This window comes from Glandiceps talaboti, chromosome 18, assembly GCF_964340395.1.
Source record: "Glandiceps talaboti chromosome 18, keGlaTala1.1, whole genome shotgun sequence".
Taxonomy (NCBI): domain Eukaryota; kingdom Metazoa; phylum Hemichordata; class Enteropneusta; family Spengelidae; genus Glandiceps; species Glandiceps talaboti.
In genome coordinates, this window is record NC_135566.1 from 10,470,491 (window position 1) to 10,487,500 (window position 17,010).

Genomic DNA, 17,010 nt, shown 5'->3' on the forward strand with positions numbered 1-17,010 from the left:
TAGGCCATATGTGTATATCAGTAGGTCAAGTGATTTAAAATTCTGAGCTACCATTTGTGAAAAAAATATCCATTGGTAAATATGACTTTAAAAACCCCAATATAGAATATATGCACCCATATAGCACATATACGGCATCGCTATCAAAATGAATGGCAAATTCTATGAAATTCAAACAAAGCTGTGTGCCTCATGCACATACATTACTGGGGCAGGGGCATCTAGATTCATGATCTGACATGTCAATCCATGTTAACGAGTGATTTTTCATGTCCAAAAAATAAGTGTGCATGTTTTAATGTTCCTAGTTAATCTAGAGTATTCTATGTAGGTTTCACCATGCAAGTATAACAACAGACTTGTCTGTGGACTGGTATAACCCATCTCTTCCATGATTTCACCTCATTCTCTTAAACTTCCTTGTTTTCACTGACTGGCAATTGTCAACTTCGTGAAGTTGGAATTATATAGTAGAGCGCCACCAACGACAGGAGTTACATTACTATGCATTTAGAGAGCTCATGTGACAGTCAAGAATGGCTGAAAGTACGAGTTCATCATCTCCAAATAAGAAACGTAAACATGACGACGTCGATGCTGATTTCCAGAATTTCACAGTATGCAACATCCTGAATGAAAACGTTCAATCGAAAACCTTGTTTGTGGAAGGACGTTTCGATGGATCAGACGATCCAGCAGTCGTGCTTCTGGAGAAGACCCCATTTGATAAACACACTATCGAGAACATGCTGGCCAAAACTAATTTGACTACTGTGATGCACAATGATATATATGGTGTTTACACCGGTCTGCCTCCCCCTGATAGTAACGGTAAGTACCTGTACATTTAACTGATAAAGGCTGTAAGGTTTTCGATGAGAGTACACACCGGGATTGTTGTAGTCTGGATGCCAACTGTGGTTTCTAACCAGGAGGAAGTAGTCCTGCTTGCAGACTGAGACAGCTAGTCCCGGGTAGACAGTGCACGGGTTTCGCTCAATCATGGATGTATTATGGAGAGCACACACGATTTTGCAAGGGTTTGTATGATCGATACTGTGTTATGTGTTTACATGTGTATAAACGGCTCACGTGTGACTTCAGCATGTCAAAACAACTGATTCACATGTTTGTTATTATAATCTACATCAAACTGTAGCAAGCATGCTGTCTATCACTATGAAATCAGTCAATCAATCAATCAATCAATATCATGTATCATTAATGCGCATGGTTTCTGATAATAGGATATTTCTTTATACCAGAGTCTCTGTCATGGTAGAGGGACTGTGTTTCATCCATAATAATACATGTTCAATGTTGTTAGTTCACCAGAAAGGAACAGGAATCACATGATGTGACTGGTGATGATTGATCATAATGTTTCTGAGTCACTAAGAGTTATTGGCATATTAAGTATGCATGTAATTTGACAGGGAAGTACCATGCTTGTTTCTTGTTGCTTTGTTTGATTGTATTGTCATGTGTATTTGTTCTGTGTCTGTATATTTTATCTTATTTAATAACTTTTTATGTAAAGGTGTAATAAATAAATAAATATTCTATATACACACAGGTATAAAGACAACCATTATCCATCCAGCCACAAAACGTCATCTGATGAAGTATACAGAACAACAATCCTATCTTATCACAGAGAGTGCCAAGGATTATCAAGAAGTTACACTACCTTTCATAAAGTCACAACCATTTAGTATAGAGGTAAAACAATTATTACTAATACTATGGAAAGCAAGCGATCAACCAAATAGGCCTTTCTAAAATCTGCCATGGTGCGCTCTACTTCCTGTCTGTGTGTATCTTGGGGGTATGCACATGGTATAGGTTACTTTGGTTAATCATAGAGCACTGTTGCTTTCCTCGATATCTGAATACGAAAACAACTCTGATTTACACTTCCACAGAATATCAAGGGATGAAGCTCTTTAAGAAATGGCACTATGAGGTTATGATACCCCCAATTTGAATGAGGGCGCTGTATTCCCGATTTCCTGTTTGCAGTCTGGAGTGGCCTTAAGATATCACAGACAAGAAAGAAACACACAAACTAAAATCAGTGTTATTGCATGTCGTACATTACACAGAATTGGGTGATAGCAGTGCTATGTTTTAATATGTGGATATAATCACCCTGTCAGTGTTTTTACTAAGGCGTGGGAATCCCACCTGTCAACAGAAAGGGGTAAATTTTGGCATAAGGTAGTTACCAATACATTATTATGTCATAATATTGGTGGGGAACCCTGGTAAAATTACTGAAGATATCAGATAGATATTACCTACTTAACACTTGGATTGTGGTCAAATGTAGAACTACCCCCCCCCCCCCATTCACCCCCCCCCCCAGGAAAAACACACAAAAAAACACACACAAAAACACACAAACAAACACACACAAAACCTACACACTCCTGTAATCCAAGATTACTGAGTGAGTTTGAATGTGGGGTCCACTTGAGGAAAACTTTTCTATCAGAGACACGCCATTCTGTGTTAGTTTCCCGATAGCTGATGTGCTGTCACCATAATGTCTTTCTGAGACTTTCATACAGTCACATTCACAAGGTAAAGCAATTAGTGTCCTTTAAAGCCAGTCTCACATTATATTCTTTATGACTTCAGATCTAACTACATGTATCTGTGGAAATATTGTTATATTACAGTGGGTTTACAACATCCTTTCAAAGAAGTCAGAAGCTGACAGAATAGTGTTTGAAGACAGTGATGGGGAAAATGGATTTATTTTATTGCCTGATATGAAATGGGATGTTTCACAAGTTGGAAATCTTTATATTATAGCAATTTGTCACAGGAAAGGAATCCTGTCAATTCGGGATCTGACTGATCAACACCTTCCTTTGTTGAAGAATATCCAAAAGAAAGGCACAGTAAGTTGAATTTGAATTTTGAATTCCACGATAAAACTTTTGCAAATGTTAAATGCTAAATGCCAAACATTGAATGCCATATTGAAACCCAAAAATTTTGAATGCCCTTCGTCGTAAACCACACCCTCTTTTATGGCACCATCCAAGACCTTAGACGCACCAACTGTTATTTCGCAGTGTTGTGAAAGAAATAACAGCTCGAGTCTGATCTGATTTGCAATAATGTGAATGCCTTACTCAAAACCTTCAATTTAGTGTTGTGGAATGTCATGTATTTTTCGAATGATATATGCCAAACATAACTGATATTAAATGCCATACAGCAACAATCTCCAAGTTAAATGCGATACTGAAAATATGAATGCTGCAACAATTACCAATATTGTATGCCATACTGAAAAAAAAGTGTTGAATGCTATATTCCAGCTGTCATGAGTGTTGAATGGCTTAACATTCGCTTATGTCAAATGCCATACTGCATGATTACAAATGTTGAATGCAAAAGCAACACATACACATTTTGAATGCCATGCTGGTACACATTGTGAAGAACCATAGCTTTTTCAGAGATAAAAGGTAAAAAAGAAACCATAGGGAGACATTTTGATGCAAATTACTTCCATATGTGTGTAGTGTGTGTCTGTTTAGTACAAATTTTAAAATGTACAAACTCTGCTTCTTACTAATAGACCACTGCACCAGTTTCAAGTGAACGAAAAGTCAAAAAGTGAATTTTGCTAATAATTTGATGTGACTTTTGTTATTGTAGGAAGTCATATGCAAGAAATTTGGTTTACAAGCAGAAAAGCTACAGGTGTACTTTCACTACCAGCCGTCATACTATCACCTACATGTACATTTCTGTCATCTCAACTTTGATGCACCTGGTCGACATCTCGCCAAGGCCCATCTATTACAGGATGTAATAGACAATATTGAAATGAAGAGTGATTACTATCAAAACAAATCCATTTCTTTCACTGTCAGAGAGAAAGATCCATTATTCCTGAAGTTCAAGGAAGCTGGAAAGGTTTGAATGACGTATGAAGTGTAAAGATGTGTACGTATTATGATGGACCCCTTAGGATGTCCTCAGTGTCACTCTCAGAATTGTATTACACAAGAAATAACTGTCTTAAAGTCAGAAGAAGATTCAGAAATGAATTTTTAGAAGTCAGCCATTGACTTTGATGTATCACTGGCATGATCAAGGTCCATAGTAGACGGATCAAACCGTTGGCGTTGCATTCGTTTCTAACATAAGGTTCTGAAGTAACTACATTTTACTGTCCAATAGAAATCCCAAACTCATTTGCTACATTTTTCTTTTCCTGAAGAAAACGTTTTACCGAGAGCAGTTAAACGATTACTTTTGCTCTGGCCACACCTTGAACACACTGATATGCTAACAATGCATGCTTGCAACACTGTTGCATATCAAACTATTGTATGGGCCTAAGAGACAGTTTTATTGCTGTCAATAATCAAACCAATGATAAAGGTTGGGTAGTGTTCAAAAAGAAAAATCTTAATAGAGATGTTTGGCTCTGTTTTGCCCTACCCAAACTCATCCATGAATATATCTTTAATCTATACATATATTGTACCCCGATAACCGCCAGTCAGTGCAACCCTAGTCCAACTATCTGCAAAGCACATCTTTGTGACATGAAAACCAATCAGACATTGTCCAGTTCCAAGGAATTGGATAATGAATACACCTGGCTTGTTTCCATGTCAACAGATCATGTATTCCACATTAAAACAGTATGCTTTTAAGAAATAAATTAAAGTTGTACTACTATGTACCTGGTAGGATAGAGGTTGCAATGTGAAGGCTTTAATCCTATGTGCTTATAGAGGCAGCAATGGATTATATACTCCCCAGGGAGTTGAATTTTAAAAGTGTGGCTGTGCCATTATAGATCCATATTGGGGGTAATAATTGAGTGCCTGAGCTCTTGGGAGAAAAGGTGCATTGCAAATTCACATCATTATTAATATTGTGTGTGTCATGTGTCTGTTTTATTGTAGCTGTAAGTCTTTGAAATTACATGTAATGTAGAACATGCTTTGGAAATAAAAATGTAAACCTTTGTTGATCCTTTGTTTATACATGTATTGTATATATTCATATTGTAGAATGGATTGGATAGGTGATGGCCCTAATCTTATTCATTAATATGCAAATTAGGCTAAAGGTATAAATAGGTTTCACTCAAAAACTAATTAGTTATCTGCATTACAGAAAGACTTTGTATGCTGAATACCCTTAGTACCACAATACCATCAAAATATCCACCAGGTTAGAAAAAATTCTAAGCCGTCATTGTTGCTCTGTACATAATAGTTATGCAAATTTGTCATTGTGTATGCAAGCCACACCTATCATATTGGATACAGGCGTTCTATAAATTTTTTGATTGATTGATTGATTGATTGATTGATTGATTGATTGATATATGAAGTATGTCTTGATGGCATTGGCATATTTAAGTTTGATAACATTCTAAGATGTGGTTCATTGATGAACATTACCTAATTGGTAAATATAATTAATTATGCAACTGTGTGATGTAGTAGGTGTTAGGAAATACATTCACCAAATGAGATTAAATTCTGATGAAATCGTCAATAACGACAGTAGGTGAATTATTATACAAATTATATCATTTATATTTAATGGATTTTGTTAAAAAATTAATCTGCCCATGCAATTATCGAAATAATGTGCATGCCAAAGTTTGACATTATGCATACTAATCAGGCGGACATAGTTATCTCAACAGCAGTCCTTATGGGAGACGATACACATGAAAGTAAAATGGACGAGATGGCTGTTCACTTTTATATTTTTCAACATGTTCTTATCGCAGAAGGATTTTCCAGTTTGTATACGCAATACCGGTATGCAAGCACACACACGTACATCGAAGAGGGGAGATTGAAGTGTGTAGCTTGCACTGATGTCATAAATGGCTAAAATGGGTGGAGATGTTCACAAATAAATTTCTTTTTTTTCCCAATTACCATTTCGAGCTTCCAAAGTATATATGTTATTGACAGATTATAAATTTTATGTATGAAGGTTTGCAAAGCATAGAGCGGATGGAATTAAGCAAGTGACACCAGTTAATATTATACAAATAATTACATCGTATTAACAAATTTATCACGGCGACTTTCTAAAATCAAGTACATGTACACACACAGACACACACACACACTGTCTTGTTGCCCCTGTCTGTTTGTCTGTCTGTCTAGCCACCCTTTCTCAATTATTTAGAAATTCAATTAATTTATGTAACACACAATAGGTATATATGTACATCTATATAATATTACAGTGTACATTTCACAGTCAGTGACCCATTACATTACACATGTAATTGTTATTTCCAATGTTTATGTTCTGCAACAAGAGTGTATATATCAGCGAACATATCGGTTTTTAACTGATTGCTGAATTATCATTTTTTTTCCCTTTTTATAATTTTTTCATCCTCATAATCCCTGTCTTATCTCTATAACTATGGAAGGAGGCTGGGATTCAGAGAGTAGCATTGTAATGGGTACAATACCTTACAATTTTATCACTATTCATTTATTTATTTATATACCATCCATTGTCGAATAACAGGAGGAAACCGGTCGAGTACCTGCTTTGTTCGGTATAGTCAAACAGCACGACACTCTTCTTACTCTAATACAGCGTGGTAAATTTAATCAAACCCTGAATGGGTTCGAACCCCACCCGCAGTGGTAAGAGGCAAGTGGTTTAACGACTCGGCCACCGGCAACCCTGAAGTAATGTGTTTTTAGCGTTTACGTATTTACGACACCGTGGTATCATTTGATTATATACTTTATATTTTGTAACATTTTTTTTCATAAAAACTGAGTATAAACTTTATCGTACCCATAATTTTTAGAGAGTAATACACCCTGCTTTTGGTTTGCATCTGCCTATTAAATCTCCGATCAAAGATACTCTGTGTAATGATGCAATCTATTTTGAAATATCTTGAACAGCTTTTTCCTGAGCTTCTGTCTAATAATGTCATCACAAACTACATCATTCAAACCCTAATATTTCGTTATGAGACTGAGCCCCGCTTTGTGAATGGGTCACACGTGCTGTCAAACCATAGACCCGACCCTACACGAAAGGGTCTCAAACTTGGGTTACAATTGCATGGCTCGTGACGACATCTTGAACAATAAAATATTACACAGTCGCCATTTTTCTCAGATTAACTTGGAGACGTAAAAGAAAAAATAATTCATATTCATAAATATATAATGTAATTTGATACATATTGAAGTTCTGATATTGTTTGTCAATGATTTATGACAACACAATTTATGGATACATTACACAGCGTGAGTTATGTTGAAATTGGATGGGAAGGGCGGGTGGCAGAGATAGTCACAGTGTGATTTTAGAGAGAAATTGTGGACTTTACCCGGTATTACTTATAAACATGATAAAGGGATCAAGTTAGTACTGCTTATTTGGACATCTTCTTTCTTTATTATTTTGTTTTTTATATTTATTTATTTATTTTATATTAATTTTTTTATATATTTATTTATTTATTTATTTCATTTATTTTATTTTTTAAATATTTATTTATTTATTCATTAGAAATTCGCGATTTTCATCTTCAAAACCCACCACTTCCTTCCAGTTTAAGACCTCAGCCCCCCTTAGCAATGAGAATGGTGAATGACATTGATTGATGCTATATCAATACAACAATTCAACTAACACGAAAGTCTACTTTCAGGTTGCGTGGTTCAAATGGTTAATTGACGTTTCCAACGTCATGAATAAATTATAAGCCTGGTGAACACCTTTGCATAGCTACTTTGAATGCACTGCTATGCTATGCTATTATATGACTTGGAACGCCATTATGATGTTGACGGTATGATCAACTGGTGAGTTAACAAGAAGACACACGATGCCAGTGGCGTAATAGTACTTTCAGTAACTCTAAAGTGGTATAATTGTGTGCTAAATACGTTGTTTTTATCATCACGTCAACCTTACAAGCGTGAATCGAAGGTCACAGTTTTATCAAATATTTTATTCACACTTATAATTTTGCCGTATATACGACTGATGCTGGGGAGAGAAGGCGTGTCTCGGCAATACGAAGGATGAGTCGTATGCAGGCGAGATGTCGTGTCTGAACGATTTGTGTTGATACAGCAACGCTAACAAGTAAAAAAAAAGTGATCCCATAATGGTAGGAGCTAATACACGTAGGATTGGGGTAACAACTGACGAACAGTGTAAGAATTATCGATCAGCGCTGCAAGAAATCGAAGGTGAGACATACGCATACAAATTAAGCTTTAATGTTATACTAGAGTGTGCTGAGAATGATAAATACTGGGAATTTGACATTCAACACTGACAGCACTAACGGAATTTACGTGACATTACAAAGACCACCACAAGTTCCCGCTTAGAATATTATGTAAACATAGCAATACGTAATACTTCATATTGGCTTTAGGGACAATGGAGAGAAATATTTGTACTTGAATTAGTAGGTGTACCGTATACACATGTGATTAAAACCTGTTGTCTTGCCGACAAATGTTGTCAGTCAGAAAATATTGGTATGTTGTTAAGTGAAAAAGCATGTCTCCGTCGATATCAAAATCTAGTATTACTTGCTAATGAAATGTTAGTAGCATATCTATCGATGGTTAATTCTGTGTGAAATTTTAAGTTCAAATAGATGTATTGTACTTGAAATTTGATTTACACATACGGGAAGACGGCATTGATGACACGTTTACACCCTTCGTGTATCCATAAATCTTTTTACGGATATGAAATAAATAGCGATTTCGTAGGCCCATAAAATTGGATAGATATTTATTACAAAGCTAGGCAATTAACGCCCCTGGAACAAAACTCAGCAAGTAAATGCCGCAGCCCAAGTTCGCTTAAAAGCCAGTATAATATTAGAATGAGCTCTTAAGTTGCACACCATCACTACCGAATGATCATGATGTTGCTAAGCACGCTCCTTTGATGGTTAGGAAATGGAAGAATGGACTAGAGTCATTGCAGAGTACAGAGTATAGACTGTTTTAAAAGACTAGTGTATGTTGTATGGCTTGATAAATTAGGTTGTCCATTATCGAATGCTAGAGTAGCTGGAGTACTTTAACAGATTCTATAGTCAGTACAAAAGGCGAACGTCTCCATCCAATCCACAGGGGCGTGTAATATTTCATAGATTGTTTTCTTATTGCTTAGAATGTCGTTTTCTTAGGAAAATATCGTACGAATCTTGCTGCTACAAATGTATCAATCTCTATACTAAGGAGAAATATTAGGCTCTTCCCCTTACATGTAGGAATATATATTAATCAAAATGTTGTTATATTTAGTCTGTAGACCTGGAAAACAACAATCTATGAAATATTACACGCCCATGTGCTTCACGGTGCATCTTGGACAGTGCCATTCAAAAGACGCTGTGCACGTAGTTTATGACGATGTATTCTACAAATATGATGATAACTCGTATATCGACCGTGCACTGACTTTTCTTAAAATCTATCTCCACCATTGATCGTGTCTTTTTAGATAATACCAGACTTAGAATTGGTAGAAACATAGATCATGTGGTATAACGTGAGTCGTTGATGGCGATTTGCTAACAGATCATGATTCTATTTCGTTGACAGATGCTCGTTTCTGTTGGGGATTGTGTTGTGCTCCTGGCCTAGTGGGAGGCATCATGTTATGTGTCTATTTCATCATTCTGTTGCCAACAGGTAAATGTTAATGTTCTCAATTCAAAAAACAAAAAAATCACAATTTATGTTTTTGGTAAACATACACTTCTCTGTAGATTTGCAACATGAAATTTGCCAAATGTTAAAGCACGTGACATCACTCTATATGAACTGGATTATAGAAATGCTCATATATGATATCATGTAACACGGACCTACTATTTATAACATATTCAAATGCAGTTACCATGACAAATAACTTGTTCAGCGCGCGTATTTCGTGTATCAATGGTTCTTTGACAACGCATGACGTGCACATATTGTCTTTTTGTCTTTCTAAGGATTATTTCTGGCAATGGTTGGTGGTCACAAGAAGAGTGAACTCATTCCTATTGGAATTGTAATTATAATTGCACCAATCGTTGGATTTGTTGTGTTCTTCCTCGTCAAGCGATATCGATCAAAATATGTATTATCACCTCAGAAGTCTCTAAGCCGTGTACAATTAACTATAGATCCTGCAACACAGGTTCTGTGAGGTAACCAGCTTCTATATCATCACCATATATCCTGCAGTCCAGGTTCTATGAGGTAACCAATCACGAAGAAGCTTCTATCATCATCATCATCATCATCATCATCATCATCATCATCATCATCATCATCATCATCATCATCATCATAGATCCTGCAGCACATGTTCTGTGAGGTAACCAATCACGAAGAAGCTTCTATCATCACCATATGTTGCAGTCCAGGTTCTATGAGGTAACCAATCACGAAGACGCTTCTATCATCTTCAGAGACTCGGGGGTCCATGATTTATGAGATAACCAATCGTGATAAAGCTTCTATCATCACATATATCATGACATATCATTAGATAACCTTACATACTCCAAGTCAGGATATTTGACAACTGCAATATATTATTTACAGATATGATGTCTTTAATATATGACTGGAAGCACGTGACATTAATTGGAGTCACGTGACGTCATCTTGCTGTGCTTTAAGTACATTATGCATAATATCACATCAAACACAGTACTAAACAGATAAGGAGAAAGCTCTATTTTATTACAGCTTCGTGAGTTTTTGTTACAACGAATCCACGAATTTGTAAAGTCGTTGATAAGAAGGTCGTCATTAAGGGGTTTGTTGTTAAAGTAGTTGATACGAACACTAATATTAGGGGATGGTCATTTTATCTGTCGGTGTGGTGGTGAGACTTTATAAAAGTCAACAGAATGCGATTGATGCTCACAAAATGATATCACTTAAAAGTGACACGGAGCAGGTGAAACGAGTATAAGTATCACTCGAGAAAAAGAACAACAAACGCACATGAAGGGCACAAGAAGGTTACTTGGGTTCTCCTGAATTTTGTAGTTCTTGAAAGTAAAACAAATGTAAGGTCGGTGGCTTTGAACTAAACTACGTTTATAGACCAGTAGCCTATTTGTCGTTGGCTTTTTCAATTTAGCTATCATATCCAATTGTATCGATATCTCATTGAATGTGATCCCTGGATTAGAAAGCCAATACGGTGAATTATATAGGCAAAGTTAAACGTACACAGGATTTCTTTTTTTCCTATGCAACATAACATGCACAGCACAATATTGTGACAAATGCGAGTAATAACTACAATATCTTCCAACAATGTACTGTGTCCCTTGAATGATGTCAGCGACATTGTTCTCTCTGCAACTCCACACATTAATCATGCAAGCCATGTCGTCGAGACACGTTTGTTATTTATTATGAGTACACAGTGTACAACCACTTTAAGTTATAGATCAATAAATGTATAAATGTATAACAGTAACAAAATGGAAGGTTTTTTTTTTTTTTTTTTAAAATAAAAATGTGTTCTTATTTCAAGCCATTAGTTTTGAAGTAAGTAATGGTCATAAATCTATCACTGTATTTTAGATTCAGAAATGATAGGTATAGGACTGTACACGTAGAGTGCAACATACAGTAGAAATTCTAAAATATTTATATTATGTACAGTACTTAATCGTGTCAGGAAGCATCGTCGTAAATCACGGCCTCTTTTGTGGCACTGTCGTAGTGTAGCGAAAGAAATATCAGCACGATAATGGCCATGGAGGTGCAATTAATGTGTATGGTTTTTACTGAGAATACATGGATAAAATTTACGAGATACAATACAGAATCTAATGAGGCAAGCTCAAAACGCTTCTTGGTGACTGATTTACGTACTAATTTTCATGGAGTGCATATTATTATGTTCTACGCTTGACATCTTTCCTCCATAGGGAGTTGAGTTAATAAACATATCTCCCATGGTAGGAGTGGAAATGATTACGTCTTGACAGTTACTAATGATGTGTAAGTACCTGCAATGGAAAGACTGGCTGACTCCAGACAGGGATGAGGATTATTACACAACTGCAGACATCAGACCGTGGACGAACGGAACCTGTTACAAACAGTGAAAGCAAACAACTGAATTGGAGTAATAACACTTGGCACAGCATGTAGGAAGTACAGAGACTTGTATTACATTTCATGCTTTGTTAAGAATGGTATTGATTTATGGCCACTTTACATAATACTTCACGTTCACAAACAGATTTTCAGCTCCCCAGGCATTTCATGTACACATAAAGAGCCCATAAAACTGTTATTATCAAACCATGGTGTGTAACTCTGCTGTTCCAACATGCTGAACCAAGTGTTATTAATCCAATTCATTCATTCACTTACCCTGTTAGTAGCAGGTTCAGGTCGTCCACGGTTTGATGTCAGCAGTTATATGTTGTAATCAGGATAGTGAGGTATATCAATGACTTCTATCTATCTATCTATCTATCTATCTATCTATCTATCTATCTATCTATCTATCTATCTATCTATCTATCTATCTATCTATCTATCTATCTATCTATCTATCTATCTATCTATCATGTACATCTCCTGTTGTGAGGAAATTCAATTTCAAAAATATAAAAAGTTACGCGATGCGACGCGACATGAAGTCAAATTTAAAGCATATATTTTTCCTGTCTAGTTGCTCTCGAAAAAATCCTCCAGCCCCCCCCCCCCCCGAAATCCTTGTACTTTATAAAACATTCACTCTGTCGTCTGCCTTTACCCGCCAATTTGAAATTAATACAATGTATTGCCAACTATATAATTCTTTTAGGAAGGGTCAGGGGTCACTACAAACACATATACATATCATGCATATGTACATCTTCCTACGTCATCATAAACACTTCGCTATACGCAAGGTCGACCCGGACCACTATCAACATTCGTTCAATCTATGAGCTGGCCAACGTGATATAGTCATGGTGAACTGGACAAATAGCGTCTTCTGCCTCTTGATCTTCACTTTACCGTATGTTCTTTGCATAACTACGGATGTGTGTGGTAGGTGAACACCATTATTACGTTTTGTAAGGGGTGTCTTAAAAACCTATTTCAACTTCTGGGTCAAAGACCTACCTTAGGCTTAACCGCGGTACACATTGTATGCTAATTTTACTACTTGGCACGATACACAGCATTGTGATTTGCGTTCCTCTTGCGAGAGTTTCACTACACGTACGTACCCATACTTTGTGTGCAATGCCAACAGCTAAACATAGATAAATTAATAATTCAATATTACCTTGAAAATGAGTTTTTTAATAAAAAGTTTATAACTTTGATAAGTTTGAATCGTAATGCTTCGTTGAAAAGATGACGTAACTATAGTTTAGGTTATAAAATGGCCATAGAAATGATAAAGTATCAGCTATTAACCAACTCTGTCACCATAGCGACAGTGGAAACTTTTTGTCAAAACTCATTTTCATCGACGGTACCACATTTACTTCGTTTTATATAATAGCTTGTTATGTTGACGTAAAATGTAACCATTTGACCTCTCAAGGTCATAGTGGAGCAAAACAACACACGCGACTTATTTAAAGTCAGATATGACAACGTACATCACTTAACACGCTGCTGTCATAGTCTGAAATTTATTGTTTTCGGTCATCACCCGATTTCATATTTAGGTCAGACTGTATGTAACTCACGCCATGTCGCTCTGCCCTCACCGGTCTGAGAGGGGTTGACCGTTGTGGGAGGGCGCCCCGTCACGGCGTACTTTACTGACCAGTAATAGTAATTTAGGTCAGCCTGAAGATAAATAGGCCACACATATCGTGTACTACGTACACGTAGGAGACGTAGGATAAAACAGAGGCATGCGTACAATGTCTAACGCAGAGTCACATTGATCACGCTATAGTCACAGTATATATAAGGTAACACTCATATGTAATATACTGGGTAGTTCTTTAGATAAAAATCATAAATTAATGTACTCAGACTTTCCAAAAATGCAAGTTTTACATTTACAGTCAGTCCATATATAACGTACAAAAGTTGGTTTCCTTTTCGCCTCCACTGTGAAGTTAATTGTCATTCATTATCCTGACCAATTTTACCCGTTGGTGGCGATTGCACAAAAAAGTCATGCGACATATGACTGACATTCAAGTTGATTAATGCAATTCTCTACCACATCTTCTAGCCAAAGCGAGAACGATTACCTTCACATGGACATCTTTCATTAATTCATTTATTGTAGCTGTGCTCTTCCGAACCATGCAAAACCTTCGAAGCACTTCAAGAAAATGTATTTCGATATAATGGTCCAAAGGCCTGGTTGATTTTATCTTAGATGCACATTTTTATGCTTAACTTAAGGGATCCAGAAAAAAAAATTCATTTTCACAAAGCCTGCGTTAGCAAAGAATATGCCTGCTGTGCACTGGAGTGTGGAATTCTGGGAAACAAACAGAGTTAGGATCTAAATACATCTTGAAACAATAGCCATTGTATTGTTTTGACATGTTACTGTCTGTAAGCAAAGAAAGTGGAGAGTGTCTATAACTTAAACTTGAACTAATTGCAAACAGGGAAATCACAAGTTATCCTTACCACCGAAAGTCCCTCGACCCGTTTTGTCTTTTTTCTTTCAGGGTCGGACAGTGATCATGAATTCTTATCAGCTGTCAATAACTCATATTGGAAAGCAGTTGGTTGGCTGAAATCACAGCAAACCAGCCAATGGGGATGGGAGCACACTCCAAGTATTGTTTTATCCTTGCAGTTGACGAATCCTGATTGGTTCAACAGAGATGACCTGGAAAGTCAACTCAATGTCAAACAGTTAGAAATCGAAACATTGGCTGCACTGACTCGAAGGAAAATGTAAGATGCGTTGTTGTTTATCACAGTCTAGTGCTGTCCTTCGTCGAATCTTTCAGATCTTTCTGGGTTAATAGAGACTCAGAGACTGTGAACATTGGCATTCACACTATATATATTGTCATCATGGGAAATGGCCTCTAGGCCACAATTGAAAACAAGGGTATATGTGTATTAAGTTCATTCGTGTCGGTGGGGTTGGATGGGGTGATGAAGATACATGGCAATAATGTTATTAGTATCTTACTGGAAACACAGTTCAGAACAAAACGATACACAGTAACCGCAGTATGTGTGTAAATTTGGCAAGTCTTGGTGGTGGTGGTGGGGGGGGGGGGGGTATGATTAAAAGCCTTGCAGTGTTCTTGGATATTTGATTTGCATATGTTTCTGTTTCTTTGCATATCTGGAAAGAAATTTTATATGATCAAACCATAGTTATGAGAAATGGGTAGAACACGGTATACGCAATATGAGTGTGGCCAGTCATAAAATTTAACTATGGATTTATTTTTTACACAGGACGTTCCTTGCTTTGAAAAACTATCAAATACAAATAAATAGCCTTTACCAAGAGGCAATAGCCAGCTATTTTATATTGGATGTATAATTTGCCTTATTACGGTTGATTCATAAACTTTGAACTGCCTGGTCGTTATAACTTATGTAATCATTTGATCTACCAAGCTGATGTATTCGCTGTTCTTGGTATCCCCCCCCCCCAAAAAAAAAAAGACGCTCAACACATTTTACACGTTTCCCTTTTTCTCCCTTACAGTAGTGATACCAAACATGTTGTTGGTACCGAAGACGTGACAACTTCAGACGAGTTATCGGCTGGTGAACTAGCCTATCATATTCTAGCCCTCCATGCAACATGCCATGACGTCACTGATTTCTATGGCAACAATCTGGTCCGCCTATTGGAACGGAGAATGAAAGATTTCAAGTCTGAAAATTTCAACAACTACTTCCAGTACAGCTTGGGTGTTTTGGCACTCTGTAATACCAAAGCTACAGTCAAAGAACGATACATTGAAGAACTGGAGAAAGGACTGGGCGAAGATGGCGGCTATTTACATGGCTCCGGTAAGACATAAACTTTTACCAACATCATCTGAATATTCCAGAAATGAACAAGAAGTATTTTCATAATGATTTTTTATTCCTTTGCCAATCAGATTCGACGGCTATGGTGGTGACAGCACTGTCGTGTGTTTCAAAAATGCCGGAATTCTCCGACAATACCAAAATGAAATTTACACTGCAGAAGGCGAAAATGAATTTACTGAGCTGCCAGGAACGAGACGACAGTTTCGGAAACATCCAAACTTCGGCTCTAGCTGCACAAGTAAGGGTCCGGATTATATTGTAAAATATTCTTCGTAGCTGTAACTCTGAGTTTCAATTTTCTGTACGATGTCTTGTATTTTTGTTCATTTGTTTTTGAACTCACATTTACGGTGATATTCCCCAGTTGCAAACTCACTTCCTCTCTCTTCACAACCCATAGTGAAAGTTCACCACGTACATATTTCTCGTGTAGTATTTGTTTATACCCGACAATTGAGCCTTTTGTCCCTGCTGGTGCTCACTACAAAATGATGCTACAAAGGTAACTACAGTGCTTTTCTTAAAAGCGAGTCAAAGCAATTCAATGAACTATCAGGATTAGTGAGCCTGATCACAATGTTTCATGTTGAGATAGACACCATAAAGATAACACACAAACATCACTTACACGGTGTGGGCTCTGTATTTTAGTTAATGATATAAACAGTAACAACATACATGCTACTACTACACAAGGTATAATCTTTTGAAGTTCAAGCATGGTCAGCAGCCAGTGAAAGTTGGTAGAATCTTAAAGTTTACTGCATTCTCTATTCCCATGTGTACCTAAAAATGCAGTCAATATATACTGTATATTTGTTTTATTTAAACTTTAACAAACTTTAACTCGCTTCTGGGAAAAGCACTGTAATTCATCATCGTGGGATAGCTAATCGAGCCTCAATGTAGGTCTAAAAATATGTCTGCATTGCACTATCAGCTGCAAAGGTTTGATTGAATGTTCACCATCGAAACCTTG

The 17,010-nt window shown here is 36.7% G+C and overlaps 2 protein-coding genes across 2 annotated transcripts in view; both read left to right on the forward strand.

Annotated features, from left to right (window-relative positions):
* Window positions 1–536: 536 nt before the first annotated feature.
* LOC144449638 (m7GpppX diphosphatase-like) lies at window positions 537–4,937 on the forward strand. Its single transcript, XM_078140212.1, has 4 exons — window positions 537–831; window positions 1,577–1,722; window positions 2,685–2,909; window positions 3,679–4,937. Exons 1-4 carry the CDS (start codon window positions 537–539, stop codon window positions 3,943–3,945), a joined length of 933 nt encoding a protein of 310 aa, XP_077996338.1. The 3' UTR covers window positions 3,946–4,937.
* Window positions 4,938–12,950: 8,013 nt separating this feature from the next.
* The window catches only part of LOC144449116 (cobalamin binding intrinsic factor-like), a 7,767-nt gene continuing 3,707 nt past the window's right edge, over window positions 12,951–17,010 (forward strand). Inside the window, exons 1-4 of the mRNA XM_078139576.1 lie at window positions 12,951–13,085; window positions 14,690–14,921; window positions 15,697–16,007; window positions 16,100–16,269. Coding sequence (XP_077995702.1) covers window positions 13,004–13,085; window positions 14,690–14,921; window positions 15,697–16,007; window positions 16,100–16,269 — 795 coding nt within the window. The 5' untranslated portion in view covers window positions 12,951–13,003. The remainder of the gene's footprint in view (window positions 13,086–14,689; window positions 14,922–15,696; window positions 16,008–16,099; window positions 16,270–17,010) is intronic.

Excerpts from the sequence above, each read along its gene's own strand:
- LOC144449638 (XM_078140212.1), top strand. The coding sequence starts at position 537 with ATGGCTGAAAGTACGAGTTCATCATCTCCAAATAAGAAACGTAAACAT. Across the intron at positions 832-1,576 it reads GCCTCCCCCTGATAGTAACG|GTATAAAGACAACCATTATC; the intron begins GTAAGTACCTGT and ends ATATACACACAG. Across the intron at positions 1,723-2,684 it reads CACAACCATTTAGTATAGAG|TGGGTTTACAACATCCTTTC; the intron begins GTAAAACAATTA and ends GTTATATTACAG.